The sequence below is a fragment of the Mercenaria mercenaria genome, chromosome 2 (assembly GCF_021730395.1).
Source record: "Mercenaria mercenaria strain notata chromosome 2, MADL_Memer_1, whole genome shotgun sequence".
NCBI lineage: Eukaryota > Metazoa > Mollusca > Bivalvia > Venerida > Veneridae > Mercenaria > Mercenaria mercenaria.
In genome coordinates this window covers 63,437,715-63,455,344 of record NC_069362.1, presented here as the reverse complement: position 1 = coordinate 63,455,344, position 17,630 = coordinate 63,437,715, and the positions used below count along the sequence as shown (strand labels likewise).

The window sequence follows — 17,630 nt, the reverse complement described above, 5'->3', positions numbered from 1 at the left end:
GCATACTAAGGGCATTCTTTTTCATACTTGGCATGAAAGGTTAACATCAATGAAACAGAGTGTAGCATGCAAACTCCATGTCCCTAACTCAAAGGTCAAGGTAGGGGTCAAATGCCATGTCAGATTTTGTCCGGACATTACTTAAGACATGCATGGAGCAATCTTTATATCTGGCTTAAGTGTTTATAAGACAGAGTGTCACTCGTATACCTCAAAGGTCATGATCACACTAAGTGGTCAAAGATCATTTTAATGCTTGTTAGGGCCATTACTTGAACTTACTACACTTTAAATACAAAATCCTTCAAACAAGTTCTTGTCATGAACCACCTTATGGATCAAACTTGATCTTAATAACCTAAGTGATTGGACCTCTCACAAGTTTGTTCAAAAAGGTCAAGGATATTATACGCCTGAAGGGACGTATTATGTTATGACGCTGGTGTCCGTCTGTACGTCCGTCTGTCCGTTTTCGATGTCTCGCTTCAAGGTCAAGGTCACACTTAGGAGTCAAAGGTCATATCAGTTTGTTTTGTGTCCGCTCTGTAACTCTTGAATCCCTTGAAGGATTTCAAAGAAACTTGACACAAATGTTCACCACACCAAGACGACGTGCAGAGCGCATGTTCCGGATGACTTGCTTCAAGGTCAAGGTCACACTTAGGGGTCAAAAGTCATATCAGTTTGTTTCTTGTTGGCTCTGTAACTCTTGAACTGCTGGAAGGATTTCAAAGAAACTTGGCAGAAATGTTCACCACATTGTAACAATGTGCAGAGCGCATGCTCCGGATGACTCGCTTCAAGGTCAAGGTCACACTTAAGGGTCAAAGGTCATATATGACTTTGCTTTGTGTATATTGCTCTGCATTGCAGTGCTCTTGTTTTTATTTGGCAGATTTCTTTTTTGTACTTCCAATAATTTTTTTTTTGAATTACTTCCCTTTTATGTTACTATAAATAGCTTATTTTGAAACTTTTTTATTATTGGCCGAGACCAAGAGACCACTTTTCTGTGGTACAACATGGATGGTACCTCTAATTTTAAGGTGTATTTTTACATACCTGTACCTGATAAGGATTTTTTTGTAGACTTTGAATATTTTTTTTTGTGGACTTAGATTTGTTTTTAGCTCACCTGTCACAAAGTGACAAGGTGAGCTTTTGTGATCACGCAGCGTCCGTCGTCCGTCATCCGTCCGTGCGTGCGTCCGTGCGTAAACTTTTGCTTGTGACCACTCTAGAGGTCACATTTTTCATGGGGTCTTTATGAAAATTGGTCAGAATGTTTACCTTGATGATATCTAGGTCAAGTTCGAAACTGGGTCACGTGCTGTCAAAAACTAGGTCAGTAGGTCTAAAAATAGAAAAACCTTGTGACCTCTCTAGAGGCCATATTATTCACAAGATCTTCATGAAAATTGGTCAGAATGTTCACCTTGATGATATCTAGGTCAAGTTTGAAACTGGGTTAAGTGCCATAAAAAACTAGGTCAGTAGGTCAAATAATAGAAAAACCTTGTGACCACTTCAGAGGTCAAATTTTTCATGGGGTCTTTATGAAAATTGGTCAGAATGTTCACCTTGATGATATCTAGGTCAAGTTTGAAACTGGGTCACATGCGGTCAAAAACTAGGTCAGTAGGTCTAAAAATAGAGAAACCTTGTGACCTCTCTAGAGGCCATATATTTCACAAGATCTTCATGAAAATTGGTCAGAATGTTCACCTTGATGATATCTAGGTCAAATTCGAAACTGGGTCACGTGCCATCAAAAACTAGGGCAGTAGGTCAAATACTAGAAAAACCTTGTGACCTCTCTAAAGGCCATATTTTTCATGGGATCTTTATGAAAGTTAGTCTGAATGTTCATCTTGATGATATCTAGGTCAAGTTCGAAACTGGGTCATGTGCGGTCAAAAACTAGGTCAGTAGGTCTAAAAATAGAAAAACCTTGTGACCTCTTTAGAGGCCATACTTATGAATGGATCTTCAAAAAATTGGTCAGAATGTTCATCATGATGATATCTAGGTCAAGTTCGAAACTGGGTCACGTGCCTTCAAAAAGTAGGTCAGTAGGTCAAATAATGAAAAAACCTTGTGACCTCTCTAGAGGCCATATTTTTCATGAGATGTGTATGAAAGTTGGTCTGACTGTTCATCTTGATGATATATAGGTCAAGTTTGAAACTGGGTCAACTGCAGTCAAAAACTAGGTCAGTAGGTCTAAAAGTAGAAAAATCTTTTGACCTCTCTAGAGGCCATATTTTTCAATAGATCTTCATGAAAATTGGTCTGAATGTTCACCTTGATGGTATCTAGGTCAGTTCCGAAACTGGGTCACATGCGGTCAAAAACTAGGCCAGTAGGTATAAAAATAGAAAAACCTTGTGAACTCTCTAGAGGCCATATTTTTCATGAGATCTTCATGAAAATTAGTGAGAATGTTCAACTTGATGATATCTAGGTCAAGTTCAAAACAGGGTCACGTACCTTTGAAAACTAGGTCAATACTCTAAATAATAGAAAAACTTTGTGACCTCTCTAGAGGCCATATTTTTCAATGGATCTTCATGAAAATTGGTCAGAATTTTTATCTTGATGATATCTAGATCAAATTCAAAACTGGGTCACATGAGCTCAAAAACTGGGTCATGTGGGAAGAGGTGAGCGATTCAGGACCATCATGGTCCTCTTGTTTGAAGTTTTCCTTTTGTTGTTCCAGTCCTTTGGGGCTACAACAGTCAAGTTCTTAAAATTTTGCTCCCATCCTATGATGTAAGCCTTCGGGCGTATATTGCCCCGCTTGGCGGCGCTTTTGTTCACATTTTCACAGGTTACTGACTTGGGCCCATTTTGGCCTCTCCTTTTGTACTTTCTTTTTCCCAGTTTTTAACAGTTAGTGCAATTACAGTCAAACTTTGTTCACTCACCCTTGGCTTGAACTCACCGTCTGGTCCCAGCAAAATACCTTTATAATACATATTGTTCGATGGCTCGGACTACATTTTGCCAATCCTATTGAATTTGAGCAAATATGAGTTTGATTGTACTTTAAATCCATTATGAGAGGATTTTATGGTGACTTTAAACAGTAAAAGAGGACAATGAATGGAAATGAAGAGCAAAAGAACTATAACTCTTGCATTTATATTTGTGAAATAAACTCCCATTTCGGACATAATTTCTTGTATCCATTGAAAGTTAATTCCAGTGTAACTTTATACAATGGCAGATGAAAATAAAATGAACTGAAAAACACAAGGACTGCAACTCTTCCTTGAATAAGTAAAAAACTTATCATGCAGATTGAACATTAACCCTTAGCCTGCTGCAGGCGAATTTAACAGCCTTTGCAAACAGCTTGGAACCAGATCAGACGCCGATTAAATCGGCGTCTGATCAGGTTCCAAGCTGTTTGCTACTCTGACAATATTTCTTCCAATTTTGGAGCAAATTGAATGAACTTTACAATTTTAGCAGACGACATTTCCAGCAGACAACAATTTATCTAGCATGCTAAAGGTTAAAGGTATAATAAATAAGTGTTCAAAAGATACAATAAATATTATTTTTTACCTTTGTAACGTTTTCAAACAAGGCTTTTAGCAGGGTATGAGTCACGTATAATTGCTTTACACTGTGCGATTTGTGTGCGCATTAGAAATGCCAGGAACGTTTCAGCCACCAAACTACCTAAATATTGAAAAAATATATTTCAGAAATGCAGCTGTGTTGCTAAGGGTTTTAGAAACAGCATTAGAATTGACTGTTGAACGTGCATTATTTAACAGGCATCCGGGGCTTAAATGTAACTGCTTAGCTGCAAACACTGTAGAATGATATAACGCCTGCACATCCGCGCAGTCTGGTCAGGATCAGTGCTGTTCGCTAACAGTTTCTCTAATTGCAGTAGGCTTTAAAAGCTCACAGCATGGATCCATGCTGGTCGCAAACCCACTATGTTGGTTTTCTCATGGCACGGCTCTTATTAATTAATCTTGCAGCTGATAAGAGCATCTCATTAGATCAGGGTTTGTTTAATATGATGCTTGCAGGCTGATAGGTTGTTTTGACCATATTTAGAAGTGTACTTGATAGATGTGTGGTATTTTTTGTAACAGCAAGTCTGTAATTACCTTCAGCATGAAGAGCTTAATCTGAATGAATTATTGATTAGTTGCTTCCCCTGTCACCATCACAGGAGAACAGAACAAGGATTTTTTTGTTATAATTCACACAAAGTTACATAGATTTGTCTAATATTTTCGTATTTAGAACATTATTTTCTAAAATTTATTTCATCAAAGTGATTATATCAGCTTACTGACTGATCAGCTTTCTTTTATGTGCAAAATCGCTTTGATGGTTATTTTGCAAAACAGTTTTTGTTGTTTTCAATTTCATTCACTCTTTTTTTCTGTGCAAAATAATAATGCTGAAATGTTTCATAAAACAGTTTAGTAATATTTTATGTCTTAAACAAACAAATCAAAATTTCAGGGTTCTGGCAGACAGAACCTTTAGCCTGCTGGTGGCGAATATTTCTGCCTTTGTGACCAGTGCAGACCAAGATCGGCCTGCACATCCATGCAGTCTGATCATGGTCTGCACTGTTCCCTGTTCAGTCAGTAAATTTTTAGCAAACACCCCTTCAAATAATAAATGGTACTGCCCAAATTGAATGATGGACCAGTCCATTTTAGAAATTTAGCAGGGTAAAGGTTAAGTCGTGGATACCTATAAGCCATTATAAGTTGATCATGGAACACGTATTACTTTGAAATTTTTAAATGCATATTTCACTTTAACACTGTCAGTAACACACATGTCTGTGACACATACAGATAAAAATGCATTCTCAGATTGTGATATAAAGTTGTAGATAATGCAATATTGACAAAGATGGTCTAATAATGTTGCAATACTATCCCCAATGTGCATTATCTGCTCACTTTGTCAATGTGTCTACTATTATTATGTGTCTACTAATGTGAAGTGTTTGAGAAGGGAATGTCGCCTTTTTAAGTGCATGTTCGTAGATACTGTAGATTTGATAATCATGTATTGTATCACTGACACATATTTTATATGGTATTTGACTGATAGCTGAAGGATAATCAAATTTTTGTATAACAATTTGAAATAAAGGATTTTTTGGCTGCTCCAAAAATTAAAATTTCAAGGAGACATTTAGGTTAACATAGTACATTATATATGTACCAAATTGTTACGTTTTATCTTACATCAAAACATTAAATGATATTAAAGTCAACTTGGAAACAAAGATTTCTGAAACAACTGTTTCCAACAGAAAGCCTGATTGATACTTGAACTACCATGTAGGTATTGTATAGTCTGTACCAACATATATAGTGCTTGCATTAGTTTTTGATAATTTCTGTAAGTTGTGTGTGTTCTAGTAGCAGATTTTCAGCGAAATGAACACTTATGAATTATGTATCATTTATATTACCTTATCATACTTGTGTATAATGTGCAGATATTTGACCTCCGGGACCACAGCCAAATCGTGGGTGCGTATTATACATGGGTACTCATTATATATGGGTATCTATGGTACGAAACAATGAAAGGTGGTGATTGACTGCAGGTTCTAATGCAACTGCTGCCATATGTAACTATGAGGGTTTGTCCATATATAACTATGTGGGTTTGTCAAAACAGTATTCAGAATTGAGAAATTTATACACATTTACATGCTGTCAAAGATTCTTAACTTGGATGTCTGTATTTTAAAGGTACTCAGTCACTGTGCCATGATTTTTCAGTATTTTTAAGAGGTATACTGTCAAAATTTGGAAAATATTGGAACACTTGAATCATCTAAGCTGTTACATGCATTACTGTAGATACTCTTATTTACTAGTTATTGATCCTAACTGAAAAATGGCCAGCTTCTTTTTTGTAATTAATCAAAAAGTTGATGCTATCTGTTACATATATGGATTAATAGACCTTGTAGACAAGTACATCAGCTTAGAGAGCAATGACACAAAATTACAGTTGCCTGGGTAAAATGTCATCATCCTCTGCAGTAATTGGCTTTAAAGAGACCATTTAGTAAGGAGATATTTATTACAAAATTACAGACAATCTGACCAGTTAAGATGTACTTTCCTACTCCTGCGTTATTTAAATGACACACACATTATTTGACGGCTCTGTAAAAACGAAAAACAAAATATTTACAGTTAGCAAGAGTTAACAAACCTCATGAGTGATCAGTGTGAATTGTGGTTGTGTAAATCATCTGCATGTTCCGGTTAATTTTTATTTTCAGTGAGTTATTAACCTTGATTTGTCAAGTTCTATGATATCTGTGCTACTAATTCTCCTATACCACTGGTTGGAATTACACCAAACTTTACAAGAGTAATCAGTGTCCAGCCTAGTTGTGTATATAGTTTGAATGTTACTATGCACTGATTTTCATTGGAGTTATATATGGCCCATAACTTGTGGTATTTTGCAGTATCTGCATGTTAAGTGGTGGGAGACATAATGTTTTTCATGAAAAGCAAACTTACTGTACAGGTTATGCTAAAATGACAAGGACTTTTGCACTCAATTGGCATAATTATGTTATAGGTGGTACAATTTGGCAATATATTGGCATAATTATAGTATGGGCTGTACAGATATGGCTAAGTCTTTGGCAATGTTTGCATAATTATAGTATGGACCACAGAAATGGCAAAGACTTTAAAATTTGCAATATTAGCATAATTATATTATAGGCTGTACAAAAATGGCAAAGACTTTTGCAATATTGGCATAATTATGTTATAGGCTGTGCAAAAATGGCAAAGACTTTTGCAATATTGGCATAATTATATTATAGGCTGTACAAACATGGCAAAAACTTTTACAGTATTGGCATAATTATAGTATAGGCTGTACAGAAATGGCAAAAACTTTTGAAGAATTATTATTATTATAGTATAGTCTGTACTTGACATGATGCACAATTTGCCACTGGTAATTGAAGTAATTAAAACATCATTAGAAAATACTTAGTCTGCTGCAAGATTCAGGAGTGGTCCTTTTGAGACATGAATCCAACCAATTAAGTAATCTGTCAGAAATATAATACTATCTGACTGACAGTTTCAGGGAAATATTTTGTAGATTAGAAATCTTTGACCAGAGATTGGCTCAGATTTCCATACTATTTGTAGATATCTTCCAAACAATTTGCCTATAATTAGAGAAAAAAATAGAAGTAGTACTAGAGCCTAGAAGTATCTAATTTTCTTCATAATTGTACAGTTTGTTTGTAACTTATGGCTTTCGTTCGCTGATAAGGTGGCTATTTGAAATGGCTGTTTTTACGTTTTCTCTTTTCTGTCTTTGCGAGTGAACAGCCTCCTGTAACCTTTACAGAATGTACAAATCTTATGACATATCTTTGCACATTATTGTATTGAATATTAGATGCTAAATGAAGGATGCCAAGAAGGTGGAAATGTTTTTTCATGTTTAATAGATTGGAAATAGAACAAACATTAAGGCTCTAATTCTGTTTTGAACAGATCCTTTGCAGAAGTCTTACAAACTAAATGTACATTTAGTAAAGAAATAACTTGGAACACTTTAGTCAATTCAGGAGTAGCCTGTTGTGAACAGAGAAGAAGTCTCTCATGAGTAGAGTAATCTGTTGTGAACATGGTAGTCTGTTGTTAGCAGAGTACTCAGCTGTGAGGAGAGTAGTCTGTTATGAGCAGGGTATAGTCTATTGTGAGCAAAGCAAGTTGTTGTAAGCACAGTGGTCTGTTAACAGTAGTCTGTTGTGAGCAGCGAATGGTCTGTTGATGGTAGTCTGTTGTGAGCAGAGTATGGTCTGTTGACAGTAGTCTGTTGTGAGCAGAGTATGGTCTGTTGACAGTAGTCTGTTGTGAGCAGAGTATGGTCTGTTGACAGTAGTCAGTAGTGAGCAGAGTATGGCCTGTTGACAGTAGTCTGTTGTGAGCAGAGTATGGTCTGTTGACAGTAGTCTGTTGTGAGCAGAGTATGGTCTGTTGACAGTAGTCTGTTGTGAGCAGAGTAGTCTGTTGACAGTAGTCTCTTGTAAGCAGAGCAGTCTGTTGTGAGCAGAAAAAATAGGCTAATGTATTTTAAACAACCAGCCAAGCATACTGTACTATCAGTGACAGTCATGGAAATATATTGCAGACAAGAAACATCTGGCACGCGAAAAGTACATAACTCACACAATTTTCCATTTAAAGTGCCAAGTATCGCAGCAGATAACATGTTTCTTGTTAATTACGTGACTATAATACAGTTAAAAAAGATGTATATTTATTGGTTTTTCAGATCAAACATTATTATACAGGATCGGTGAAATTTCTCTTGTTTTCTTTTTTGAACAAACAAATGTATTGGATACTTAAAAGTGCAGTAAGTTCAAAAATGGCAACACACAGACATGACTAAATTGATGTTAGTCATCCTGAAGAATTTTCCCCAGTAGGGACATTAAGTGATATACACAAATGTAGTTCAAATAAACAGAACAACATTTCAGTTCAAAATTATGTGCATGCATCGAGTTGTGAAATCCTTTTGTTTCTTAGGGCGGATCGAAGAACAAAGTTAATTAAACAAAATTCAAAGGTTTGGCATAATAACCCCATGGTCACAAATCCTGTCTGTCAAGTGAAAAGTCTGTGCTACTTTTGGCTAATGGTATTAAATTGTTCAGCGCTGTTTTTCATCTGTTGAAATTTTCAGCATCTCGAAAACCATTGTAATCATAGTGTTAGATTTTGAAGTACTGTAAAATCATTTAGTCCTTATCATGCTGGACACAATTTATTCCGCCTTTGCGACCAGAGCAGATCATGATCTGCATTGTTTGCTATTCAGTCAGTATTTTTTTAGCTCACCTGAGCACAAAGTGCTCAGGGTGAGGTATTGTGATCACTCACCGTCCGGCGTCCGGCCACACTTTCCTTTAAACAACATCTCCTCCTAAACCAACAGGCCAATTTTGATGAAACTTCACAGGGTTGTTCCTTGGATGGTCTTCTTTAAAAATTGTTCAAAGAATTGAATTCCATACAGAATTCTGGTTGCCATGGCAACCAAAAGTAAAAACTTTAAAAATCTTCTTCTCAAAAACCAGAAGCCCTAGAGCTTAGATATTTGGTGTGAAGCATTGCCTAGTGGACCTCTACGAAGTTTGTTCAAATCATGACCCCAGGGTCAAAATTGACCCCGCCCCGGGGGTCACTTGATTTTACATAGGAAAATCTTAAAAAATCTTCTTCTCAAAAACCAGAAGCCCTAGAGCTTAGATATTTGACTTGTAGCATTGCCTAGTGGACCTCTACTAAAATTGTTCAAATCATGACCCCGGGGTCAAAATTGACCTCGCCCCAGGGGTCACTTGATTTTACATAGGAAAATCTTCAAAAAATTTCTAAAAATAAACCAGAAGGCTTAGAGCTTAGATATTTGACATGTAGCATTGCCTAGTGGACCTCTACAAAATTTGTTCAAATCATGACCCCCGGGTCAAAGTTGACCCCACCCCAGGGGTCACTTGATTTTACATAGGAAAATCTTCAAAAATTTTTCTAAAAATAAACCAGAAGGCCTAGGTCTTAGATATTTGACATGGAGCATTGCCTAGTAGACTTCTACAAAATTTATTCAAATCATGACCCCGGGGTCAAATTGACCCCGCCCCATGGGATTACTTGATTGTACATAGAAAAATCTTCAAAATAAACCAGAAGGCCTAGAGCTTAGATATTTCATATGTAGCATTGCCTAGTGGACCTCTACAAAATTTGTTCAAATCATGACCCCCGGGGTTAAAATTGACCCCACCCCAGGGGTCACTTGATTTTACATAGGAAAATCTTCAAAAAATTTCTAAAAATAAACCAGAAGGCTTAGATCTTAGATATTTGACATGTAGCATTGCCTAGTAGACTTCTACAAAATTTGTTCAAATCATTACCTCCGGGGTCAAATTGACCCCACCCCATGGGGTTATTTGTTTAGCTTTAGCAAAGAATTTTTTTCAAGAAAGCAATTAAACTCAGGTGAGCGATATAGGGCCATCATGGCCCTCTTGTTTGGTAAGCACACAGTTAAATGGTCAGCTGTCCAAATTGAAAGATGGACAAGTTTATTATAGAAATTAAGCTGAGGGTAAGGGTTCATTTTGTGGGCAGAAAATTTCATGGTTTTCGCCAAGATGGCCATTTTCAGGTTGTATGAACCTTTGGATTTCAATGTTTGATGACATTATGAAGGCGAAATGTATGTGTTCATTGAAATTGAATTTTGTGGATTGGTGCAACCACAGAATCTGTGAAAATTAAACCCCCACAAATATAACTGATTTGACAGTGTTTATAATTGTTAGATGATATGGAAAGGTCAATTTGAAAGTCCTTATTTAATGAAACATAATTATTATAGTTATAGATACTTTCTTGCTTAGAATAAATTTAATACTTTTTATGCTTTCAGTGTGCCTTTACTTCGAAGTTTACCAGCAGAGAAATTGTCCAAGTTAGCCGACGTTCTTGAAGTAGTGAGTATAATCTCGGTTGAAGTAGCCATAATATACCATATAACTATTATAAAAATATCAAATTGATAAAATTGTCAGCTCCCACCTTGTTTAAAAAAAAAAAAAAAGGTAGAAATAGAAATGGGCTGCATTCATCCACTGCTCTTTCTCTTTAGTCCATAACAGAAGGTTGCCAACCCTTACAGAAGCAAGCCTCTGTGGCGTACATGCTGCGTATTTGCTGTGTATATGCCGCGAACACAGTAGTACGCCAGAGGAGTACATTTTACATACACCGCATGCCGCGTACTATTTCGACGAGTACACAGCATGTACGCAGGAGGTCACTAGTACACTTTAAGTACGCAGCACAGACTCTGAAAATTTAAGGAGTACACTGCATGTACGCAGGAGGGACTTGTACAAGAAAATAGTACACTGCATGTACACCGCAGATACTTTGAAATTTGTGCAGTACACTTCATATACGCGGGAAAGACTTGTACAATTTCTTTTGGCATTTATACTCAGTTTTTTTTTTAAAGTCCGAAGTAAATTCATATACGCGGGAGGGACTTGTTCATTTTCTTTTGGTGTTTATACTTTGAATTTTTTAAGGTAAAAGTCTGAAGTACACTTCATGCAGGAAGGATTTGTACATTTTTTTTTTTTTTGGAAGCAAGAAATTGATTTCCGAGTAACTTTTATCTTAATAGCATAGAATAGTTCAGATTACCGGTATTCTGAACAAAGAAAATTTGCCATTTACTATTTGCAATGTTCATTTGTGAAGCTTACATCTTAGTGATTTCTGAGCTGCACCTTGCATGCAGTGTAAAAATATATTCTTTTTCATTTTGAATTAATCCTGGAGCTTTCTAACTTGGATAATTGAAAAGCCTTATTTGAACTTCGTTGCATTACATTTTGTAATACATGAAATAATTACCAAGATAATGCCTCAACAGTGCCCGAATGAGAAGAATTAATAGCTCTCACTGTTATTTGAATACTCTTAAGCAAAACACCATTCTATCATGTTTTATAAAGGCTTTAATGCTCATTATGTTAACTCATTAAGGCCTCACCAGATTAAAAAGTTGTTCATCGGATTAGCCGCTCGTATATTTTCAGAACGTTTTTGGCTAATTGCGCTCGCCCCATTGGAAAAAATCAATCCTAAATTTTTTGGTGCGCTACTTTTTACGGACGTAAAAGTGTATAAATGCTTATATAATCCGAGTCCTAGATTGTTCTCAGATGGATTTAAATCAAAATAAATACATACTACGCACACATCATCTATAATAAATCATAACACTTATATTTAGTTGCATTAAAGTTGTTTCCCCTTGATGCAATTACGCCATTTTCTTCAAGTACAAAAATTGATTTATTTCATTGAAAAGTGGATGAAGAAAACCATACTAATTTATTTGATAACATCAATCTACATTATTTTGGTAAGGGTAAATACTTATTGATGCATGTCACTTATCTTTTTTCTGTTTTTTTTTCTGTCCAAATGATCAGCATTTGCATACAAAAGTTGGTGGGGTAAGGAATTTACATTATCACAGCAGTTTCGCCACAAGAGTACACAGCATGTATGCAGCAGGAGTACACAGCATGTACGCCGCAGGACTCTGGGCCAGGAATACACAGCATGTACGCCGCAGGAGTACACAGCATGTACGCCGCAGGGGTAGTACACCGCAGGCTCATTTGCATGAGAAAAGTGTATGTGCCGCGTACATGCTGCGTACTATTTCCCGCATACTAAATTCCTCCAGCGAACATCCTGTGTACTATGTAGTCCACAGCATGTACGCAGCAAGTAGTACGCGGCAGAGCTCATTTGCATGTCAAAAGTGTACTACAAACGTACTATCGGTGTATGTGCGGTGTATATCCTGCGTACTATTTAAAGCCCTTGATTTCAGTACACATCATGTACGCATCATATACACTGTATGTACACAGCAAGAGTACGCAGCAGGCCTTTTTCTTCTGTAAGGGAACCCACGTGACTTTTGGATACAATACACATGGAGAAAACCTCTAATTTCAGGTAACATTTTGCCTATATTTTACTTATTACTTGACAGATTTTCATAAAATAAAGTGCATTGAAGACAACAAAATGAGTTCTTTACTCCGCACAAAGTGTCTGCCATCAGTTCACAGTATATTTCTCAAACACTTCGCCCAATTTCTATTTTTTAAACTAACTGTGTAGATAACATACACACTTTTGCAGTTGGGCGAAGTGTTTGAGAAAACCACTTAAAAGTGATTGCAGATTCTTTGTGTGAAGCAAAGCACACATTTTGCTGTCTTCCTTGCTCATCACCTTTTGAAAATTTGTCGAGTAATAATGAAAATAGGCAAAATGTCACCTGAATCGGGACATTTTTCATGTGTACGATAACCAAAAGTCACGTAGGTTGGCCACCCTGATAGCATCTCTCAAAGGATTTGATATTGAGGGGCACAAAGTGTTCCCCATAACAAAATGATGTGTCTAGCCCAGATCCATAGCTCAGAAGACAAGGTACCATTTAGACATAAGTTTTACACAGTCTTTTGTATCCTGGTCTATAACTCTTTGACAGATATACACATTGTTGTTTTTTTGTGTAAACTGTAAATTCAAGGGGTTAGAGCCAGAAGGTTGTAAAAACATATAAAAAAGAAAGCACTTAGAAGGTTCTGGCAGTCATATTTTGACAATTATTCATATAATATCTACACCAAATTGATTTAATGTTCTACAGGTTTGCTTCTCATATTATAATGTATTCACCTTAAATAATACCTCCTACGTGATCTCAGACTTCTATTACATTTTAAGACAAAAAGTTTTCCTCTTTGTTCATTTTCAGTCTAGAATCTCAAAATGTTCCTAGAACCAATTCATTCCTCTTCTCAGAAATATGTCTCGTTTTGCTTAGAATTGGTGTATTTAATTCTTACATACAATTTGCTAGCAGAGAATTGGTGTATTTAATTCTTACATACAATTTGCTAGCAGACGACAGGAAAGGGCAGGATAGATCTCGCAAATGACATGTACATTCAGATTATTCATAGAATGTTCTTAAAATTCAGTCTGAACGAATACATATGGACAGCTGTCTATGAAATAAATGGTTGTGTTTCTCGAAGAAAATCCAAATGTCGCTGTTTATTTCAATGAGTTTTCTTCAATTTATTTTCTTCTAGAATTTAGCTTTTAAATTCTAAAGTTTATTTACCCCTAAGGATTTGTCTGATTGATCTTTGGTGATGAGGAAAAATAAATGAAAATAGAGAACTTATGAGAGATTTTCCGCAGCTAGTGAATTCATTACTGATGGATGTCATGTTAGTAAAATACAGTCAAACTTGGTTCGCTTGAACTTGGGTAATTTGAGCACCACCTCTCGCTCGAACTCATTGCCAGGTCCTGGCTAAGTTCCTGTATAATGTACCAGTATATTGTTAAATGGCTGGAACTACTGATAGCTATTGATTTTGGGGTCAGTGGTCAAAGGTCAAGGCCACTGGGCCAGAACATGGAAAAACTTTCCTATCATTAGCATGAGAACCACTTGACTCAGGACCTTAAAACTTAATAAGATGATTGGACATGCAAAGTAGAAGACCCCTATTGATTTTGCAGTCACTCTGGCAAAGGTCGAGGTCACATGGTCCATAACATTAAAACCTGTTTCCAATCAGTAACTTCAGAACCACTCTACCCTGAACATTAAGACTTAATAGGATGATTGGACATGCCAAGTAGATGACCCCTGTAGGTTTTGGGGTCATTTGGTTGAAGGTCAAGGTCACAGGGGCAAGAACATGGAAAACGGTTTCCAATCAGTAACTTGAGAACAACTTGACCCAGAAAGCTGAAACTTCATAGGATGATTGGACATGCAGGTTAGATGACCCTGTTGATCTTGAGGTCACTGGGGCCAGAATATGGAAAAACAATTCTGATTCATTACTTGAGACCCACTTGACCAAGAACCTTGAAACTTCACAGAATGAATAGACATGCCAAGCGGATGACCCCTCTTGATTTTGAGGTCACTCGGTCAAAGATCAAGCTCACAGGGCACTGAAGCATGAAAACTGTTTCTGATTTACTTGAGAACCACTTAACTCAGACTCTTGACACTTCCAAGGATGATTGGACTTATTGGGTAGTATGACCCCCCCCCCCACTCCCCCGCTACCCACACAAGACCACAGGGACCTGAACATTGCAAACCATTTCCATATAGATGACCTAAATGATCGCTATTGCATTTCAATCACTTAGCCAACCTTATCTGGGTCACTTGGGCTTTGTTCCTAGCCCCTATTGACTTCTTGCCTATGACTATGCTTTAGGGGGAGACATGTGCTTTTCTGCAAAAGCATCTTCTAGTTATTTACCTGTTTTAAAACAGTCAGTTACTTTGGGTACAAATATAAAGGCATTTAACGCCTTTTAAGTAAATAATCCAGAATTTGAATTTACTTGAAAGCCTTTTACTTTCAGTAACCATTAATTTTCCCCACAGTTTTGCAGTTTTACCCCAATATTTGATTATTTGTAATAACTTCATCTGGCAGAATTTATACATTGATCTTATGTTTTCCTAAGAAAATAATCAAAACTTCCATTAATGCATTGTGAAGTCAATTTGCATCAGAATTTGCCCATGAAATGTTCATTTATTCAGTTATGTGACAATGTAATGTAATAATGTTCAACTGTGACTGTGGATTTTCTTGAAGAAACATGCATAAATATTGACAGAAGACATTGCTTTTCAAGTCTAAATGATCTGTTTGGATTAGAATCTTATAGAAAGATTGAATAATTTAGTGCAATCAGTGCTTTTTCTAGCATGAAACTGCTGTTCTTGTCACTTTTTAGGGGTATTTCAACAAGAGAGAAAATGTGTGCTAACAGAGAGATTCTCACACTAAAGTCTTATGTGCTGTTAAAAAACCTTTTGAAATATGCACATTTTCGTAGCAAAGTTTGAACATATTATGGCCCAAAAACAGATAATTCAAAAGGAAATGATGTCAGTGTTAAGAAACAAAGCTGACATTCCCGCACATTTCATTGAAATCTAATGACGTAAAGGGACAATATTATGATAATTCATGCATTATTTTTATGTGTAATTGGCTCGGGCACCAACCAATCCCTCAGGATTTTGCAGATTGTACAACACAAAAAACATTTTATCCCTTCAATATAACGTTATTTCCTCTTCATAAAACCCGACTTGAAGGGCATTAGAAACATCAGTGTTTGCTTTAAAGTTCTGCTAAGTTTTGCATACCTTAAAGACATCTATCCATCAAGTGGCAGTGATCATATTATGCTGCTTTAAGGTAGTTCTGCACATTTAGATATGAATTTTATCTAGTATTATCATGATTTTTCAAAATACAGAATGTTCTTAGAAATTTCAGCATTATAAAAAGATGTGTGTGCTTGATTCCCTGTTGAGAAATTCATGAACAGTTCATGAATAATCCTTGAACTATTCCAGAACTTTGTTCATGAACAGTTAATGAAAGTTCGTGAACTACAAATGGGACTTTTTACGGCATCAAAAATTCATGAACTGGGCGTGGTTCATCAAGTTCATGAACTGGGCTGGTTCATTAAATTCATGAACTGGATGTGTTCAAAGTTCATGAATGGATAGGTTAACGAATTTGATGAACCAGAAATTCGCAAACTTGATGAACAGTTCATGAATAATTCTTGAACTATTCGTGAACAGTTCATCAACTACAAATGGGACTTTTTGCAGCATCAACTATTCATCAAGTTGATGAACCATAGTTCATGAACCAGGGGTTGATGAACCATAGTTCATGAACCAGGAGTTCATGAACTGAAAGTAACAAGATAAATGGAAAGTTGATGAACCCAGCTGAATTAGAAACAGTCATTTTGACAATAGTGACATTACTATAGCAACTGCCTGATAAAGCCTGTCTGAGAAAAGCAGGCTTTCTCAGGTCAGTGACTTGAGAACACTTTGCACTGTTTAAACCTGTGATTAAATCCAAGGACATCCGATTGTGTCCTGGTTTTGCATTTAAAAATTATTACGCCCTCATACGACACTGAAAAAGGTCTTTCAATTCCAAAATATAAAAAAGCGGAAAAAAACAACAAAATCCCAAGTGAAATTTTATCCGAAATTCAGTTGCTAGATGGTCTAATTTACTTTAATCTTAAGATTGACATTCAGATTAGATACTAGCTTTGTTTCAGGGTCGTGAAAACATGTGACATTTTAAAAGGATTTTATATTTTTTAAAATGAACAATTTATGACAACACCATAATTACTTATTTGATATTCAGTATACATGTTCCCTTTTAAACCATTCCTTACTGTAGTATGATAAATATTGCCTTCTCATTTGCTGCACAAATTCTAATAAACTGTGAATCATATGTGCAAAAAATTTCCCAGCATGCAACAAAATAATGGAAACTGATCATGGGACATAAATTTAATGTTCATGAACATTCATGAACAGTTAATGAACTTATTCATTTATTGTAAAAGGAAAACCTAAGTTTTATGTTTAATGAGTGAACAGTTCAGAAACTCCTAATTGGGTTCAAAAGAACTGGTACTGAACTAGAAAAAGGTTTTGAATTTTTAGTACTTTTATTGAATCTTAGATGACTTTTTCTTAAGAACACATCAAGAATGTTTTAAGAATTTAATATTCTTAAACTGCTCATAAAATGTTCATCTTTTTTTTCAAGAATTTTTCTTGAATTCTATAGGTATATTGACATTCATGAAAAAATCTTGATTCATTCTTAAACAAGTTCATGAATATTTCAAGGATTTATGGTATGAAATGAAAGACATCAATAAATTCACCAGTCAAGTATCAGTGTACACCATTATTCTTTTCCAGTGACATTTTCTAAATTGCCAGATAATGATGAAACTTCTGTTATCTATCCCCAATGTTTATTCAAAATTTTGTACAAATTGCAGACAACATAAAATACAAAATACATGTAGTAACATTCCTAGTCATATGTA

The 17,630-nt window shown here is 35.9% G+C and overlaps 1 protein-coding gene across 8 annotated transcripts in view; it reads left to right on the top strand.

Moving 5' to 3' along the window:
* LOC123564110 (cGMP-dependent protein kinase 1-like) overlaps positions 1-17,630 on the top strand; it is a 316,502-nt gene that overhangs the window by 251,709 nt on the left and 47,163 nt on the right. For all 8 annotated transcript variants that reach the window (XM_053536740.1, XM_053536742.1, XM_053536739.1 and 5 more), the window contains one exon: positions 10,510-10,573. In XM_053536740.1, coding sequence (XP_053392715.1) covers positions 10,510-10,573 — 64 coding nt within the window. The remainder of the gene's footprint in view (positions 1-10,509; positions 10,574-17,630) is intronic.